The 14640-nt window shown below is 42.7% G+C and overlaps 1 protein-coding gene across 1 annotated transcript in view; it reads right to left on the bottom strand.

Moving 5' to 3' along the window:
- Positions 1-13526, bottom strand: part of map3k5 (mitogen-activated protein kinase kinase kinase 5) — a 67655-nt gene extending 54129 nt beyond the window's left edge. Inside the window, exon 1 of the mRNA XM_071468020.1 lies at positions 12482-13526. Within this exon, the coding sequence (XP_071324121.1) occupies positions 12482-12917 (436 nt within the window). The 5' untranslated portion in view covers positions 12918-13526. The remainder of the gene's footprint in view (positions 1-12481) is intronic.
- Positions 13527-14640: the final 1114 nt, after the last annotated feature.

Genomic DNA, 14640 nt, shown 5'->3' with positions numbered 1-14640 from the left:
ATTTTGCATCTCTTTGTTGTTCTTTTGCATCTATTTGTGGTCATTTGATTGGCTCTTCAACAAGTAATGTTAACAGTCACTTCAAACAGAAGCTGCGTCTGACCCATGTGCCCAGTAGGCTCGTTCAGTAATCCCCCCAGGATATTATTACTGAAGTAGCTTTCATATAGAATTTGTTTGCTCTTCTGTAGAAGCAAATGATCTATGTTTAACAGGAAGTATAGCAGTTGTTTTATTATCTGAACTGAATGTGTTATACGTTCACTAGCTTTACTTCCTCTTTTCGTTCTGGACTTTTCCCTGAAGTGTTAACTGAATGTTTTGATACTTTCATTTTCATGCACAAATCGACCCCTATGGACAGAAGTTTATCGAGGTGCTGCCAAGTAACTTACAATGTTAGAGTGCGTTGCTGAAACCATTGGCTAACATAGGGTCATGTTGTTTTAATGTGTTTCACAAGCAAGGAGAGCATTTATACAAGAGAGATTCTGTTTGACATTTGCTGCAGGGAAGTTACGCTGTTATCTTGCAATAAAGTTCTGAAACACAGCGCTGGGAAGTGTTGTTCTTCTCCACTGAACACACAACTACATTTGCAAGGCCTTTGTAGGTTTGCCAGTAGCTTCATGACATTAAGGACAATAACCTTGAATTCATGCAGACAAACAGCACAGGGGTAGGAAACATCACACACACACAGTGTCATTTAACAGCAGAGCATCTGATTGTCTCTGGAGAGCATTCAGATGTCGTGATTCGCTTACCAGTGCAACAGCAGAGCTCGGTGCATGCCAATGTAACAGTAACACCTGCCAACATAGTGTTGACAGAAGGCTGCGTAAAGCCAGAGAGGGAGAAACTGGAGTCACCCAGACACAGGCTCTGCCATCTGATCACATGCGCTCACTTTATCTGTTGTTGTTCACCTCAAATCGGCAGCAACGCAAGTGTGTCTACAGCAGGGAGAGATAAGACAAAACATGCATAGCGATGCCCCGATTATCCTGCTACACCTCCTACAGCAGGACCTGCCACTGTTGACCAAAACTACATTGATTCCCTCGCCTACTGCTCAAAGCAGAGGAGGGAAAATAATTCAATATTCTCTTACACTGTTTGGTTTTCGGCAGCGCTCGGCCTGCTGCTGCAGGTTCTTCAGGCCCAGCGGTGCCTCTGGAGGGGGAAGAGAGGGAGGGAGGGAGGGAGGGAGGCGGAGGGTGATGGGCAGCTCGGAGAGTGGAGAGCCACATGAATTTACTGAGGATGGTTCTGGTGTCTGTTGGCTCGTCTTTATAGATCCTTCTCAGCCCTCTACCCCCCGCTGTGCCTCCACTAGAAACACTTGCTGTTTTTGGAGCTAGTGGGGGTGGGGGTGGGGAGGGGGATCTAAATGGCACTGGAGACTGTTCAAGTTGGTATAGATTATTTCAGCAACTCAAAGTCTCTTTCTCTCCCGAGCCAAAGGGAAAGCACACATGTGGACACAAAGAAATCTATTTTAATGAGTGGAGGCTGTTGAGAAATGTAAACAGTGGCTCCCAGCAGCTCTCAGCTAACAACACTGAGGCTGTGTGCACCTTCTACGTTACACAGCCCTTAAGCTATATACAGGAAAGAGCAAAACTATTTTTCCACTGTAGTGGATGTTTGTTTGTGACTAAACCTGCAGCTAAGAATTATTTTCATTTGGAGTTTTAAGAATGGACACATATCTGCCATTAAATACTCAAAGTTCCCTAGATTTGCTTTCCAGGTGCTTCTTCATCTTCAGCTTAAGTGGAGCAAATTCCATTTGCCGAGGAGGGCTGTAAGATATGGTTGACAGCTCCAGAAAAAAAAGCTAGCAAGTGAACCTTGAGTATGGAAAATTGTATTATATGAGCTGTAAATTCTTCCTCTGAATAATCGATTGATCTTTTTTGTTTTAATGGAATGTGAGAGTATAAAAAAATGCCCCTCAAAAGAAAATACCTTGTTTTGTGTGACCAACAGATCAAAACCCAAAGATATTAAACTCACAATGTTACAAAGAGAGATTTTTTTTTAAAGGATAAGTTGAAGACAAAATATTTGCCATTTTTCCTTGACTGATTTATGAATGAATCACCATAATTATTACAGATAGAACATGTTAAACTAAGACTGACTGAATGAAATAACATCTACATGTATAGCAAGTATTACCAATGGCTTTCGTCCCTGTAACTTGTAAAGATGTTGCATAAATATATTTTCAAAAACAAAAATAGCATTATCAGAAAAACTCAAAATTTCCAAATACGTACTTCTGCCCTGGAAACTATCCTCCAGGCATAATTGTCATATCTTGTTTAACTTTTCCAATAATTTCTTGATTATTTTTCCTCTACAATTTTCCAGTTCCAGTACACTTCCATTCTCACAGTGCAATGCCATATTTTACATAATCAGCTTCGACCAGTAGTTCAAGAGAGGGACAAAATGTTTACATGTGCCGGTATGTGCCCTCACTTTGGCCCAGCAGCACTTCATATTCATGAAATTGTCATTGCATGAATGCTAAAAGCACTGCAATTACATTAGCAGCAGTGTTTCCACTGGTCACTGTGGGGCCAGCTGTGAAGGCCTGGAGTTTAATTGTGATTGCCCTCTGTTTGACTCTGAGTATGTAGGAACAGGACAGGTACAGTAGGTAAATAAAGCACTCGTCATAGTCATTTACATATCAACTCCGCATAAGATGCTGTAACCATGGAGACCCAGTGAGGAAACTGCTGTAAAACATACAAGTCAAACCATCAGCATGTAGAATTTTTTACCCTTATCTGTAATGGTGAAGGAGGGGGGAGGCACGTGTTAGTGGAGCAGAGCGCAGTGGGAGGATTTCCCTGGAGCTCGGCCCACACCAAAGACACAAGGAGACAGTGGAAAGACTGTCTCCGAGAGCCACTGGAAACCATTTCCCACACTCAAGAAGTCGTCTTTTTCCTCCCCCTTCAAAAAACATAACCTTCGAGAGCATAGTGTCCAGAATTTCTGCCAAATTTCCAGGAACAGCAGATGATAGTTGTTGTGTTCCTGCAATTTGTGGCAGCTGCATGATGATTACCTCTTGTGCTACTTGTGCTATAGAAGATGTTTCAATGGCGAGGGTCTGTGTAATGAACTGTCAGTTCTGTCATCTTCCCATGTCCACGAGGGTCTGCGTGGAGCCTAAAATTTAGGCATTTACCCATTACTGTATAACCAGTGTACTCTGTGTGTGACATAGACGTGGACCACATCCTCCCCTTATCATGTTACCCATATCCTCATCAGTTCCAAGTGCTGGTAGCGCATGAGATAAAAACAAAACAACCCATTGAAGGAGCTATTTGTAAGTTTTGCTATTGCTGCATAGCCAGCGTTAGCGTTAACAGCTGTTTACTCACCAGTCTAGAAGAAACAATGTGAGTTCAGCATCAAACGTAATTCCTTTACTCACCAGGGGCTGTTTCCAGTGGTGGAAAGCAAAGCAAATGTTAACTCTTGTGTTTCTATCACTTCTTCTCTCCAACTGAAGTTAGCATGTTAAGCTGGTTAGCCGCTACCGTCTGATCACTTTCTGATAGTGACTCACGGTGCCCTCCAGTCTTCCCAGGCGATGTAGTACTGCTCAGACGACCTATCATAACCTCTTGTCATGTAAACGCAACAATGATTTTTGCAAACTTTTCTCAGATGAATTATCTCATCGACTTGTCCTGGAAATGTCAAGGTTGTCGAAACTAGTGATGCAACAGCTGCAGGTAAAAACAAGGCGGTGCATGCTTGTCCCTTCATTACTGATGAGGGATGACATCTTTATTGTTGCCTTTTTGTTTTTTTTAATTTGCTTTCTGACCAGGTGCCAACTGCTTCTTCACCACACTTCCAGTAAACAGAGAAAACGGTGGCCAACAAATACAGACCACAAAAAATGCCCTCAGGGGGCCTTGGAACAAAACAAACAGCTGGAGGCACACGTGACAACTGACTTCTGACTTTCTCTATGTGGTCAAACATCTATAATGAATTCCAAATCAGGTTCAGCTACGCATGAGCCCAAAAAGCCTCACCAAGTATAAACAGCCAACAGAAGCATTCTCCCAAAAATACAACCATGGGAATGGAAGAAGAAAACACCATAGAAGTCTTTCAACTGAGCATTTCTGTCTACAAATATAGCCATTTTCCCAGAGGATAATATGGGAAATACTAGACAATGGTTATTCAGTATATTTGGATGCCCTGCCCAGCACAGAGATTAATGCTCCCTTTATTTTTAGACAAAAGTGTGCTTGAAAGAAACGGCCCTGAAAAACACCATGATGCAGGAAATGAGACCTGGCTGCCAGTCGTACCGCTCTCCTGGCAGACTGGTCCTTTTTACCTCTGCTCCACTTTGTTGTCTTTTCACACACTGAGAGATTTTACAAACTGCAGTGCCATGGCCCCGAGGGGAAAAATAGCTGAGAACAGAATGTGAATTCAACCCGTGCTACTGGGCTGGTTGCCCCGACTTGCCCACTTGATTTACGTCCTGCTCGCTTTTTCAGTGAAACTGAATTCACTGAAACACAAGGAATTTGTTTTCATTCCAAGTAAACAATGCTTCAGCCTTATCTCAATTACTTCATATGATAGGACTGAGCAAGTGCTGCCCTTGTTTGCAAACTACTTCATTGAAATAAGGCTGTACTAGGAATTAGTGTAAAATAACACCTGAACACACCAAGAAGTGGAATAGATCAGCATTTTCTATCTGAAACAGCATAAACATCTCACACCAGTGTGGTTGACAAAAATCTCTTTAAAGGATTTCTTGGTATTTTTGAGCCAATTGCAAAATAACCAGAATTCACATTATATGTTAGAAAGTTGGGTGAATGTTAAACGTGGTGCGTGGCAGCCTACAGCAGACCAGCAGCCATCTTTTTAGAACAACACACTCTCTATAACTTGTAGTGTACATTGTAAAATGAAACTGTTTCTCTGTTGCCGTCATAAAAAGGATTTTTCACTTTCCCATAAGCACCCATGCAAACACACAGTTTGCACTTGACTCTGTGACCTTTGTGGTGTACATGCAGACTCAAAACACAGAAACAAGCCAGACAAGAGGTGTATGTTGCATGTGAGAAGAGCAGATGTAAAGACACCTCTGTGAACTGGTGCCTGTTACACTCTTATTAGACACGAAGTCCATGTAAACGCAAAGAATGTTTGAGTGATGTGTTTTATATGTATGTAGGAGGAGAAGCCACGGTGTAGTAACAGTTTTTCTACCTCAGAAGGAGTTGTGACTTTACAGAAGCCAACTGGTAAAGAAATTGGTATCCCTCCTTCTCCTACTACAATTTTTATGACTGGACTAAAATGCATTATGTATTGACAGTAATCCTGCAGATCTTTGTGGCGAGAAAAGCCATTCACTACTTCCTGCTGCCTTGCCATGGTACTAAAATTGATATGAGTCAGTTCCCCTCTTACTCCCCACTGGTTTCTAAAGACGCTGGCTACCCACTCCTGCTGCCTTTTACCTCAAATGAACCCCTGATAAGACCTGAAAGGGAGCTTTGATACACCGCCTCTCCACCTCCTGTCATTTTTCTGAGGAGCACTTAAGAGATTTAGCCTGGGGTTTATCCAGGAGTATAGTGCACTTACAACATGTTCTGTGTATATATGAAAAATACCCTTTTAACAGACTGTTTGATATTGAAATACTGCATCTGGAGACATTGAGGATTACTGTTATTAGTCTACAGAACATGCAAATATGTCAAAACAAAAAAAAACCTGGAGTGATTACAATAAGCTGATGTGCTTCACTGCTGGCTGAATTTCCATTGTAACATGGATTTCACAATAATAATGAATGAAGAAGAACCGATTCTCAGCTTCCGATTTTGTGTCTACACTATACTTCCTGTTGAGACATATCAGCGTGCAACATCATGAAAAAAAAAAAAATCTTTTCCTTACCAACATGCACTTGAGATTCTGTCAGCAGCTACCTCTCCCGCTGAGGTGAAGTCACTCTTCCCCAGACGCCAGAGAGTGGCCTGTGGGCTAATTCCTTCTGACCTTGTGCTCTCTAACCTCTGAGGAGCAGCCAGGCATGCAGAGTAAACAGGAGGGAGGATAAACAACTTAGCAGAGGGCCAGCTGATGGGATTTCAGAGCAGCGTGGCCTCTCTGTCGGGAAGCTGAGTCTACAGTCTTATGCTAGTGAATCCCAAGACGCTCTCAACAAGAAGCAGTCAGCTGAGGCCCGGCGCTGTTGACACTGGACATGTTAGGACCTCGCCCACAGTGCAAGGACTGCATCTCTGACTACAAAGCAGCAACTAATGCAAATTTAACATACAGAACCTGGTGGAAAATTAAATGTTTCTGTAAAATTCACAATATTTAATATATCTATATTAATATTTCTGCAAGACTTAACTCAGGTAAGTCCATTCAGCTCAAGGCATTTTTAACACTAAGATCTGCCTGGTGACGGCCCAGTAACACCAGCATTTAAAACAACTAAACACATTTATTTGAATAGAGCCACCATGGAATCCATGGGAAAAAAAAAAATCCTTGTGATTTTTTTTTTTTTTTTTGCATCAAGTTCATCTTAGCTGATTTCTGACACATGCATTTTTCAACATTCACCAATAACAAGTCGCCCGACAATTCCCACTTTTGAGGGACAGAGATGGAGAAAAATGGAGGAAGCTACTGTGTCTCATTAGCTGTGTTGCTCCATCCACTCTTTATTTTATTCAACCCTCCTCCTCAAACACTAATTCCAGCCTCACAAATTTGAGGATTTGTGCCTGTTTTATGTGTAAATTGAATATCTTAGATTTTGATGCGTCGGTCAGACAAAATAAAGCAATTTTAAAATATCATCTTGTGCTGTGAGAACCTGACACTTAGAAAAATGAAGATAACCATTAGTTTCAGACATGTTAGGCACCACAACAGTTATGCTCAGCAGCCAAGGCTTTGTCTCCTCTAGTCAGTTCTGGGATTGGAGCATGTTCAAATTTACCTCTATAATGATAGAAATGTACAGTTTGAAAGGCAGTGTAGACACTTTAGTAACTTTTCTTTGGATTAAGTGGCCAAGATGCTTTCAAAATCTCTCTGGCTTGTGAATAGAAAGATTTCAGCAGTGTGCTCCTCTCAGCCTCGGCCTCAATATTACAACAAAGTAAAAAACACAAGTGGACAGCTTGAAAACAATTTGTGAGTTGTGTCAGTGCTGCTGGCAGAGCGCTGAGTGGTGGACTCCAGCTCTCAGCACAAAACAAGAGGTAAGCAAACACTCACACGGAGGCAGAGCTGCTCTCAGGGCGCTCATGAATTGTTCAGAAACCCATTGTGCTCCTTGCAAATGACACAGTAACACAACATAATGATCAGCTGGAGAGATAAAGCTCTGCATACCACAGGCGTGACCCAACACCCAACCCACTGAGACAGGTGGAACGGCACAAGTCTGAACAATTTAACCCTGAGAAATACCTATATATATATAGGTATATATAGGAGCTGCATTTTTTACACTGCAAGTTTTCAGCCACTGCAGAAACTCCATCCATCTGTCTTATCGCAAATTTCTTTTATATCTGAATTAAAATCTGTTTTATTTCAAAGACGAGAAACAAGTGATTAGCATCAGCATGTCAATATGCATCAGTATGATTTGCCCTTGTGTTATCACTTCTTAATTCACTCTGAAATTAACTTTCTGTTCAGCAGAGAGGTCATATTGACCCCGACTGATATCTGTGTCCACTGCAAGGAGCAGTTAGACCGAAGTAATCATTGATGCAATCATTCGAAACAATTTTCCCTTGAGTGGTTCATTGTTGATGAGAGCTACAATTCATCGAGCCATCAATCGAACCCTCTTAGCTTCGTTCCCGTGATCCTCCATCAAGGTGACCAAGGGAGAAACAGCTGAAAGCACTGAATCCTCCTGACTCTGCGTCTCAAGTACAAGATGGGCTGCGGGAAAATCAGCTTCTAACACTGAGAGGAAGAACTGCAAAAACCCCTCTGAACAAATGCCTTCAGTCCACTGTGTGGCTCTGATTTAAGAGCTGTTATTGAAGTCAGTCAATTTCTAACAGCCTCAGCTGGCTACAAATACACATACAGTCTATGATACATCCGCATTTGTTTGGAGACCTTATCTTCATTAGATTACATCCCTGTCAATAGTCTCACCCACAGAGATTATCGATTGGTTTGGTTGTCTCTCCAAAATGTGAGCTGGGATTCACAATCCACGATTATTAGGCCCCTTTCAACAGAAGCATGCTGACCCCATTGAAACACATGCACTTTGACCTTTGCCTCTGAATGAGTGTGCAGACGTCAACAAACTCCGGGATTGTACAGTTTAGCCTACATAAATTATAGTAACGATTCACACTGATGGAGGAGTGAACCCGCAGCCATGACAGATGGTTTTTAGTTTATTGATCTTTGCTTCTGCTTTTTTTTTTTTTTTTTTTTTTTTATGACCTAGAAAAAAAATCTGGTTCCACTGGAAGCAACCACTCACTGCAGGCACAATGAATTATTAGCAGGTGGATTAAGTGTGGTTATTTGCCTCACTGATTATCACCGTCTGACTTTGTTCGTGCAGGTATACCAGATATATAAATTCAGATGCAGGGAAGCTTGTTTTATGCTTTATTGCTTTTTCAGTGCGGTGCAAACGAATGACTTGAGTTAATGTTATATTTATTTTAAATATGTATTTTAAACACATTCTTCAGACAGTCATCACTCACTGAGACATGACTCAAACTCATACAAGAGCCAGACTGTGAGCAAGATTGTATTGTGTTGTCTGTGAGTTGCCTTCAAGGTCACTATTGTTGCAGTGTACAGTGGCTATTTGTAAGTTTTATCTGCTGCTGAACATAGTTTCTTGCTGGAAGCTGTTGGTGGTGACTGTCGCTCGACAAGAGCTTCGGCCATCATTGCGTTTACAAGAATAATGCGTCCTCTGAGCAGCGCTACGTCTTCAGGGCAGATTGGAGGCTACAGTGAGTCGCTATCGGAAAGGGACTAGACGGACCGGGGCTAGCTGGTTAGCATGCTAACTTCAGTAGAAGAAAAGACGTGATAGAGACAAGAGATTACACTGGCGTTGGTTTCCACTGCTGGAGACAACTTAGTGAGAAAAGAAATGAAGTTTGATGCTGAACTCACAAAGTTTCATCTAGACTGATATGTAAACAGCTGCTAATGCTAAGGTTAGCATGTAGCAATAGCAAAACTTACAAATAGCTGCTTTAACACTTTTAAGTAGCACAGAAACTTTTAATAATTAATTGATTAGTCAATCAGAGGAAAATGATTTGCTAACTCTCTGGATAATTTAATAATTCACTTGTCATTTAGAAAGCGTAAAGATTCAAAGTTGACAAATGTGAGGATTCGCTGTGTCTGACACTGAATATCTGTTGCAAAAAGAAGTTCATCCACTCCATTTTCTCACATCACTGCTGACTGGTGTCAGTCAATAATGTCAGTGTGACTAAGACACGGCTGATCAATATGTCTGTCAGCAATCAGATCTGAGGTCTGACTGCATGAACAGAGTCTGTGATCAAAACAAAAACCTCTAATGAAAAAAAATGGCCGGTCACTACTGTTGGCAAATGCCTGCATCTACATTTTTCCCTAACATATCCTGTGTATCATGGCCCGAAGCCTTGACAATCGGCCTCTGCCATCTCTCAACCAAATGCTGTCTTTGTCCACAGTGTCGCGTGAGGCCGACTTTTAAGGAAAGATAGCAGCAGCGTCTCGCTGTATTTGAATCTGGCAAATCATCTTTCCACATAACCAGACATGCACTCAGCTCTCAGTCCAGCTCTGAGCTCATTGTTTAAAGGTTTTTGTTGTCTGGCCTTCATATCTGCTACACACAGTTGTGCAGGAAGAGGATGAAGTAGTTTGTGTTTGAACAGATACAACAGCATGTTTCTGGGAAAATTCCTCCCCAGCCTCCCATGTGGATTATGAGTAAATTCCACAGTGGTTCAGAGGAAGACGACCAAATGGAAAAAAAAGAGAACTTGACGAGTTTGTACAACTAATAATGTAATGTTATGACAAGCAACAAGCCTGTCGTGTGTTGAACAGACACTATACAACTGTCTGGGTCTTACTATGACGGCATTTTATGGTTTGATGTGGGTAAAATAAAAACTTTTTGTTGTTATTGCACAGAATTTTAGGATTTGACATTACTTCAGCTCTGTTCTGATGGTATTAAAATGTGGTTTCGGATATATTTTCAGGTAAGGCTTACAAATGACGAACACCTTTTTGTCAGCATCAGCAGAAAGCCTGAACAAAGACATGATTAGTTTCTTAAAGCGCCTCTCATCATGTGCTGCTGCTATCTCTGGGCCTCAGCAAGGTAATGGTCTGCTTATTGCAAAGTCAAGTGTTCCTCCACAGTGAGCACATGCTGGTTTTCAAGTGACGGGCATCTAAGCGTCTGTGTTAAAACTGGGCTAACTGAAGATGTCTAGGGAACATGTACTTTCCAATAAGTTACTCTTTGTATAGGATTTATAGATTGTAGATGCTTTATAGATCAGTTATAAGCCATTAATAAGAACAGCTTTTGTGGTGTCAGGTTGTGGCCGGTGTTTGTCGTCCTCCTTAACCAAGTTTGCTCTGTCTCTTAGGCTCTTTAGTTCATCATGAAGACAATTACAGACTCTTTGACCTTTGACCTTCTGTAAAAGAGCTGCAGGTCATCTAGACCAAAATGTATTTCATATGTCTTTAATCTCAGAATTGATGGGTATTATAATTTCCAAATGACTTATTACATTTATGAGCCTTGATTTTTATTATCGTCACTTTTTAATGACTTGACTAATGACTGTTCAAACCTGGCAACCCCAGAGTTGCACGTGAAGCATTAGTTTATTATATGTTAGCCTTGTTGAATGAGCCACTGATTACAGCTTATAAACTCTTTATAAAGGGTGGCTTATTAGAGTAGTGGTGCCAAAATACCTATTGTCTCAACAGGATTTCAGTGGCTGTATTTGAATGTGAAGCACAGATAAATGTTGAAGTATGAGTCATTTAAAAGCTGTTCAAACAATAGTTATTCTTAACTCTGACTTTTCTTTCCAACCAGTTCAAATCTGGCTCCAGCCTGCATGCTGACGTCTTCCTTGTCAAAGTTATTTCTTCTGCTATCCTGTATGCTGTACTCCCTTTGATGCCTTTAGACGACAAACTAGACCACAAGGTTTCGTGTTTTCATTCATGCTTGTCCTTCAGATGAAATCTCTTCTCAGCTAAGTTGTTATGGTTTTCATCACTGTGCTAATAAAGTGACAAGAACTGGTTGTATCTAGACGAGGTGTGAGATGCTGTAAAGAGCTTGATACAGTGGCTTCATCAGAGTTTGATGAAAACCCTGCTGCATCCTTGACACTTGCACTTTGGTATTTTGCTGAGGTGTTGCTTGTTCGCAGTAGCAGTCACAGGCATCTGCACTGTCTGCTGAACAAACCCTGATACCAAATATCTGAGTTCAATGCAAACACTGGCTGTTTTTTCTGGCTCCTTACTGCACTGGCCGGCTCTGTACATTACAGCTGCTTTTTATTTGACCACAGCCCCTGAAAGGTCTGCTTTCCAAAGAGTTTTTTTTTTTTTCAATGCTTATTATGCAACTGAACAGAGGATTAGGAGCCAAGCACTTCACATACAGTATGAATAAAAGCAGGGAAAGTGCTTTCAGACAGGGGGTTGAAGTTTGGTTCTCTGCTCGTAGATTCCAGTGGAAAGTCTAGCCTCATGGCTCAACCCATGACACCCCTGCACAACACTGGAGGCACACAATGGAAGGGGGAAACTATGTGTGTGGGGAAAATATAACAATCACCCCCATATTTGTGGAGCAAATTAAACAACCCCCAAAATTATACTTTTTTTTTTTTGGCTTGGTGAATCCCAACTTTGTCCAACACAACGTGGAAATAACGATGATGTGATGGCTGCAGGCTCAAGCCCTGACATGCAGAGTGATGTCAGGTCGTGTTTATGGTGCACGGAGCAACCTGTCCTGCAGGCAAACAGTTTCCAGGAACACAGGTAATGCAGCAGAGCAGTGACCTTTGACCTCTGAAACTAGTTTGGAAGAGAGGTAAGCATCCCTGTGCCCAGCTATCATGAAGTAATGCACTTCAGGGATGACTGGTTCTCACTGAGGACAATTGATCTTCCAGTTTAATCATTATAATGGAGAGTGAAGATTAGGTTAAATCCCATGAAATGCATTTAGAGGACTGATCTAAAAACCTCCAGTAGGACCAAGATTTACTACATTAAGAATCAGTTAAAATATTTACACCTGTCAGTCTTGTAGTCCTGGAGAGGCAGGCTGTGTGTGGGGTGGGGTGGGGTGGGGGGGGGGACTCACCTGCGTTGTAGAAGCTGTCTAGCACCGTTGTCTCCCCGAAGTCCAGTTTACTGAAGTTCACGGTCTCCAGCTTGCTGCCCACCGTGTCGCAGGCGTCCTTCAGGCACTGCAGGGCCATGCTCTCCGCGTTGTTCTGCTGGCTCGCCTCCCCGTTCACCACATAGGCCACCGTCACCGGCCTGCTTTTGCACGACTTCCCGGTGGACAGCAGCCCTCCGCCGTCCATAGGGCAGCCTCCGGCGGTGGGGCTGAGCCCCCCGCTGCTGATCACCGAGTCATGCCAGAAACTCCCGGCTGCGGGGACCCCGGAGGCGCCGCCACCTCCACCTCCCCCACCGCTACTGCTGGTGGTGCTTTCACCGCGGAGGCTCTCTATGCCGGGACAAGCACCAAAGCAAGGCACCGGTAAGGATATCCCGTCCTGGTCTTGACTCATCTTGATTCAGGAGTCACTCACTGTGTTAAAGTGTGGATCGTGATGAGCGACTCCTCCACCAGTCCTCCATGGAGAGGCAGCGTTACGCGCGGCGGGTTCCCATGGAGCCCCTGCGCAGGCACGACGTGCAACCTTGCTCCGTTTCAACACAGGTAACCAGTCTGTTAGAGGCAGGGGTGCAGCTCCACATCATGCTGCATGTTTGCTGTCGATTGCACGTTTACAACAACAACAAAACAAAAACAAAAACAGTCCGATACAGCAGATGCACGGCGCAGATTCTCAGGAGTCACGACGCGGTTCCCAGGGGAGAAACAAGAAGAGGAAAAGCCACCAAATCCGCGCATTCCTTCTCAGCTCTCACAACAAATCCACACACTTCCCAAAGTTGTGCAACACCGCCGGTGTGTGCGCAGCAACGCCCACAGGAACCACCGAGGTCACACCGAGTCGAAGTTGGGCGCAGCGAAAAGTCCCGCAGCTGCGCAGCGGTCGGACATGTCTCTGCGGGGACAGTGGACTGCGCGCACGTCGAGGCTGCTCTCATGTGCGGGCGGACCCTGCCCAGTTTCCACTGTTATCTTCCAGTCCACACCACGCACTGGGCGGGGAGACAACAGTGGGAGTCTGGCTGGCTGGGCGGAGACACAGTGACCATATCTGGAGCTGTGTATTTCAGAAAGAAAAAAAAAGGAGCAGTTCACCGAAAACATCACGAACAAAAAGCTCATTCAGCAGAATTTCATTTACAGCGACGACTGTGCAACCGATTGCTCAAAAGACTGCAAATGATTAGGTCACTAATTAATCAGCTGATGTGAGAAACACGTCGCCAGAAAATGAAAGAAATGAAAAATTTCAGTCCAGAAAAAAAAAAAAAGAAAAATCATGATGTTGTAAACTAACTGCGCATAAATCTTGTATTTGTGGATTACAAAGTACATTTGATTTAATCATAAATATGAAGTTGTGGAGTCAGGTCAGATCTAGGGTTCACTTCAATTCACAACTGACTCAGTTCATGAAGAAGCTGTTGACTCTGTATGAAGAAGCCGGTGGTTTAATCCTTTGCTGTCATGAGGAGGACATCTTGTGGTTAGGGCTTGATATTACAGCTCAGTGCGTGAGGAGGAAGTACAGATCATAGTCCCAGTGTGAGTGCCACATATTGATACACTCAGAGGAATAAAACTATCTTTATTCTCTATGAGCAAACATCACATTTGAACCATACAGCAGATATTCATGGCTTCCTCTCTCAGGACTGGTGAATTGAATCAACATGCATTTAATTAAAAAGATGAAAGATGTAACAAAAAAAAAAAAAAAAAAATCACATGTTCTCACCTTTCTTCCATGGAATAAATTAAAAATAAATACATACAATAAACACCTCTTACACTTCTGCTTTTTTGTCAGTGTGCAGGTACGCCTCTAAAACTTAAGAGTCCAAACTATTTTACAAGTGTCTGTCCTAACTTCAGGTGGGACTGAGCCTGTGTTACCAAGGCAATGACGACTTATTACCCTCATTGTTGCCAGTTAATTAGGAACACCAAGGTCAAAGTGATACAGTCTAATACAGCAGCACCTCTATGGAGGCTGTTACAGAGGTGTTGACCCATCACATGATCATTCTTGTGCTGCTGAAAGTGTTTTTATTATTTATCCGACCCTCATTGACTCATTGATGTAAGTGGGGTGGACTAAATAACAGAAACAC

The sequence above is a fragment of the Trachinotus anak genome, unplaced genomic scaffold, assembly GCF_046630095.1.
Source record: "Trachinotus anak isolate AG129_WGS33_773 ecotype Australia unplaced genomic scaffold, CSIRO_AGI_Tana_v1 ptg000031l, whole genome shotgun sequence".
NCBI classification, from domain to species: domain Eukaryota; kingdom Metazoa; phylum Chordata; class Actinopteri; order Carangiformes; family Carangidae; genus Trachinotus; species Trachinotus anak.
This window is presented reverse-complemented; position numbering and strand designations above follow the sequence as displayed.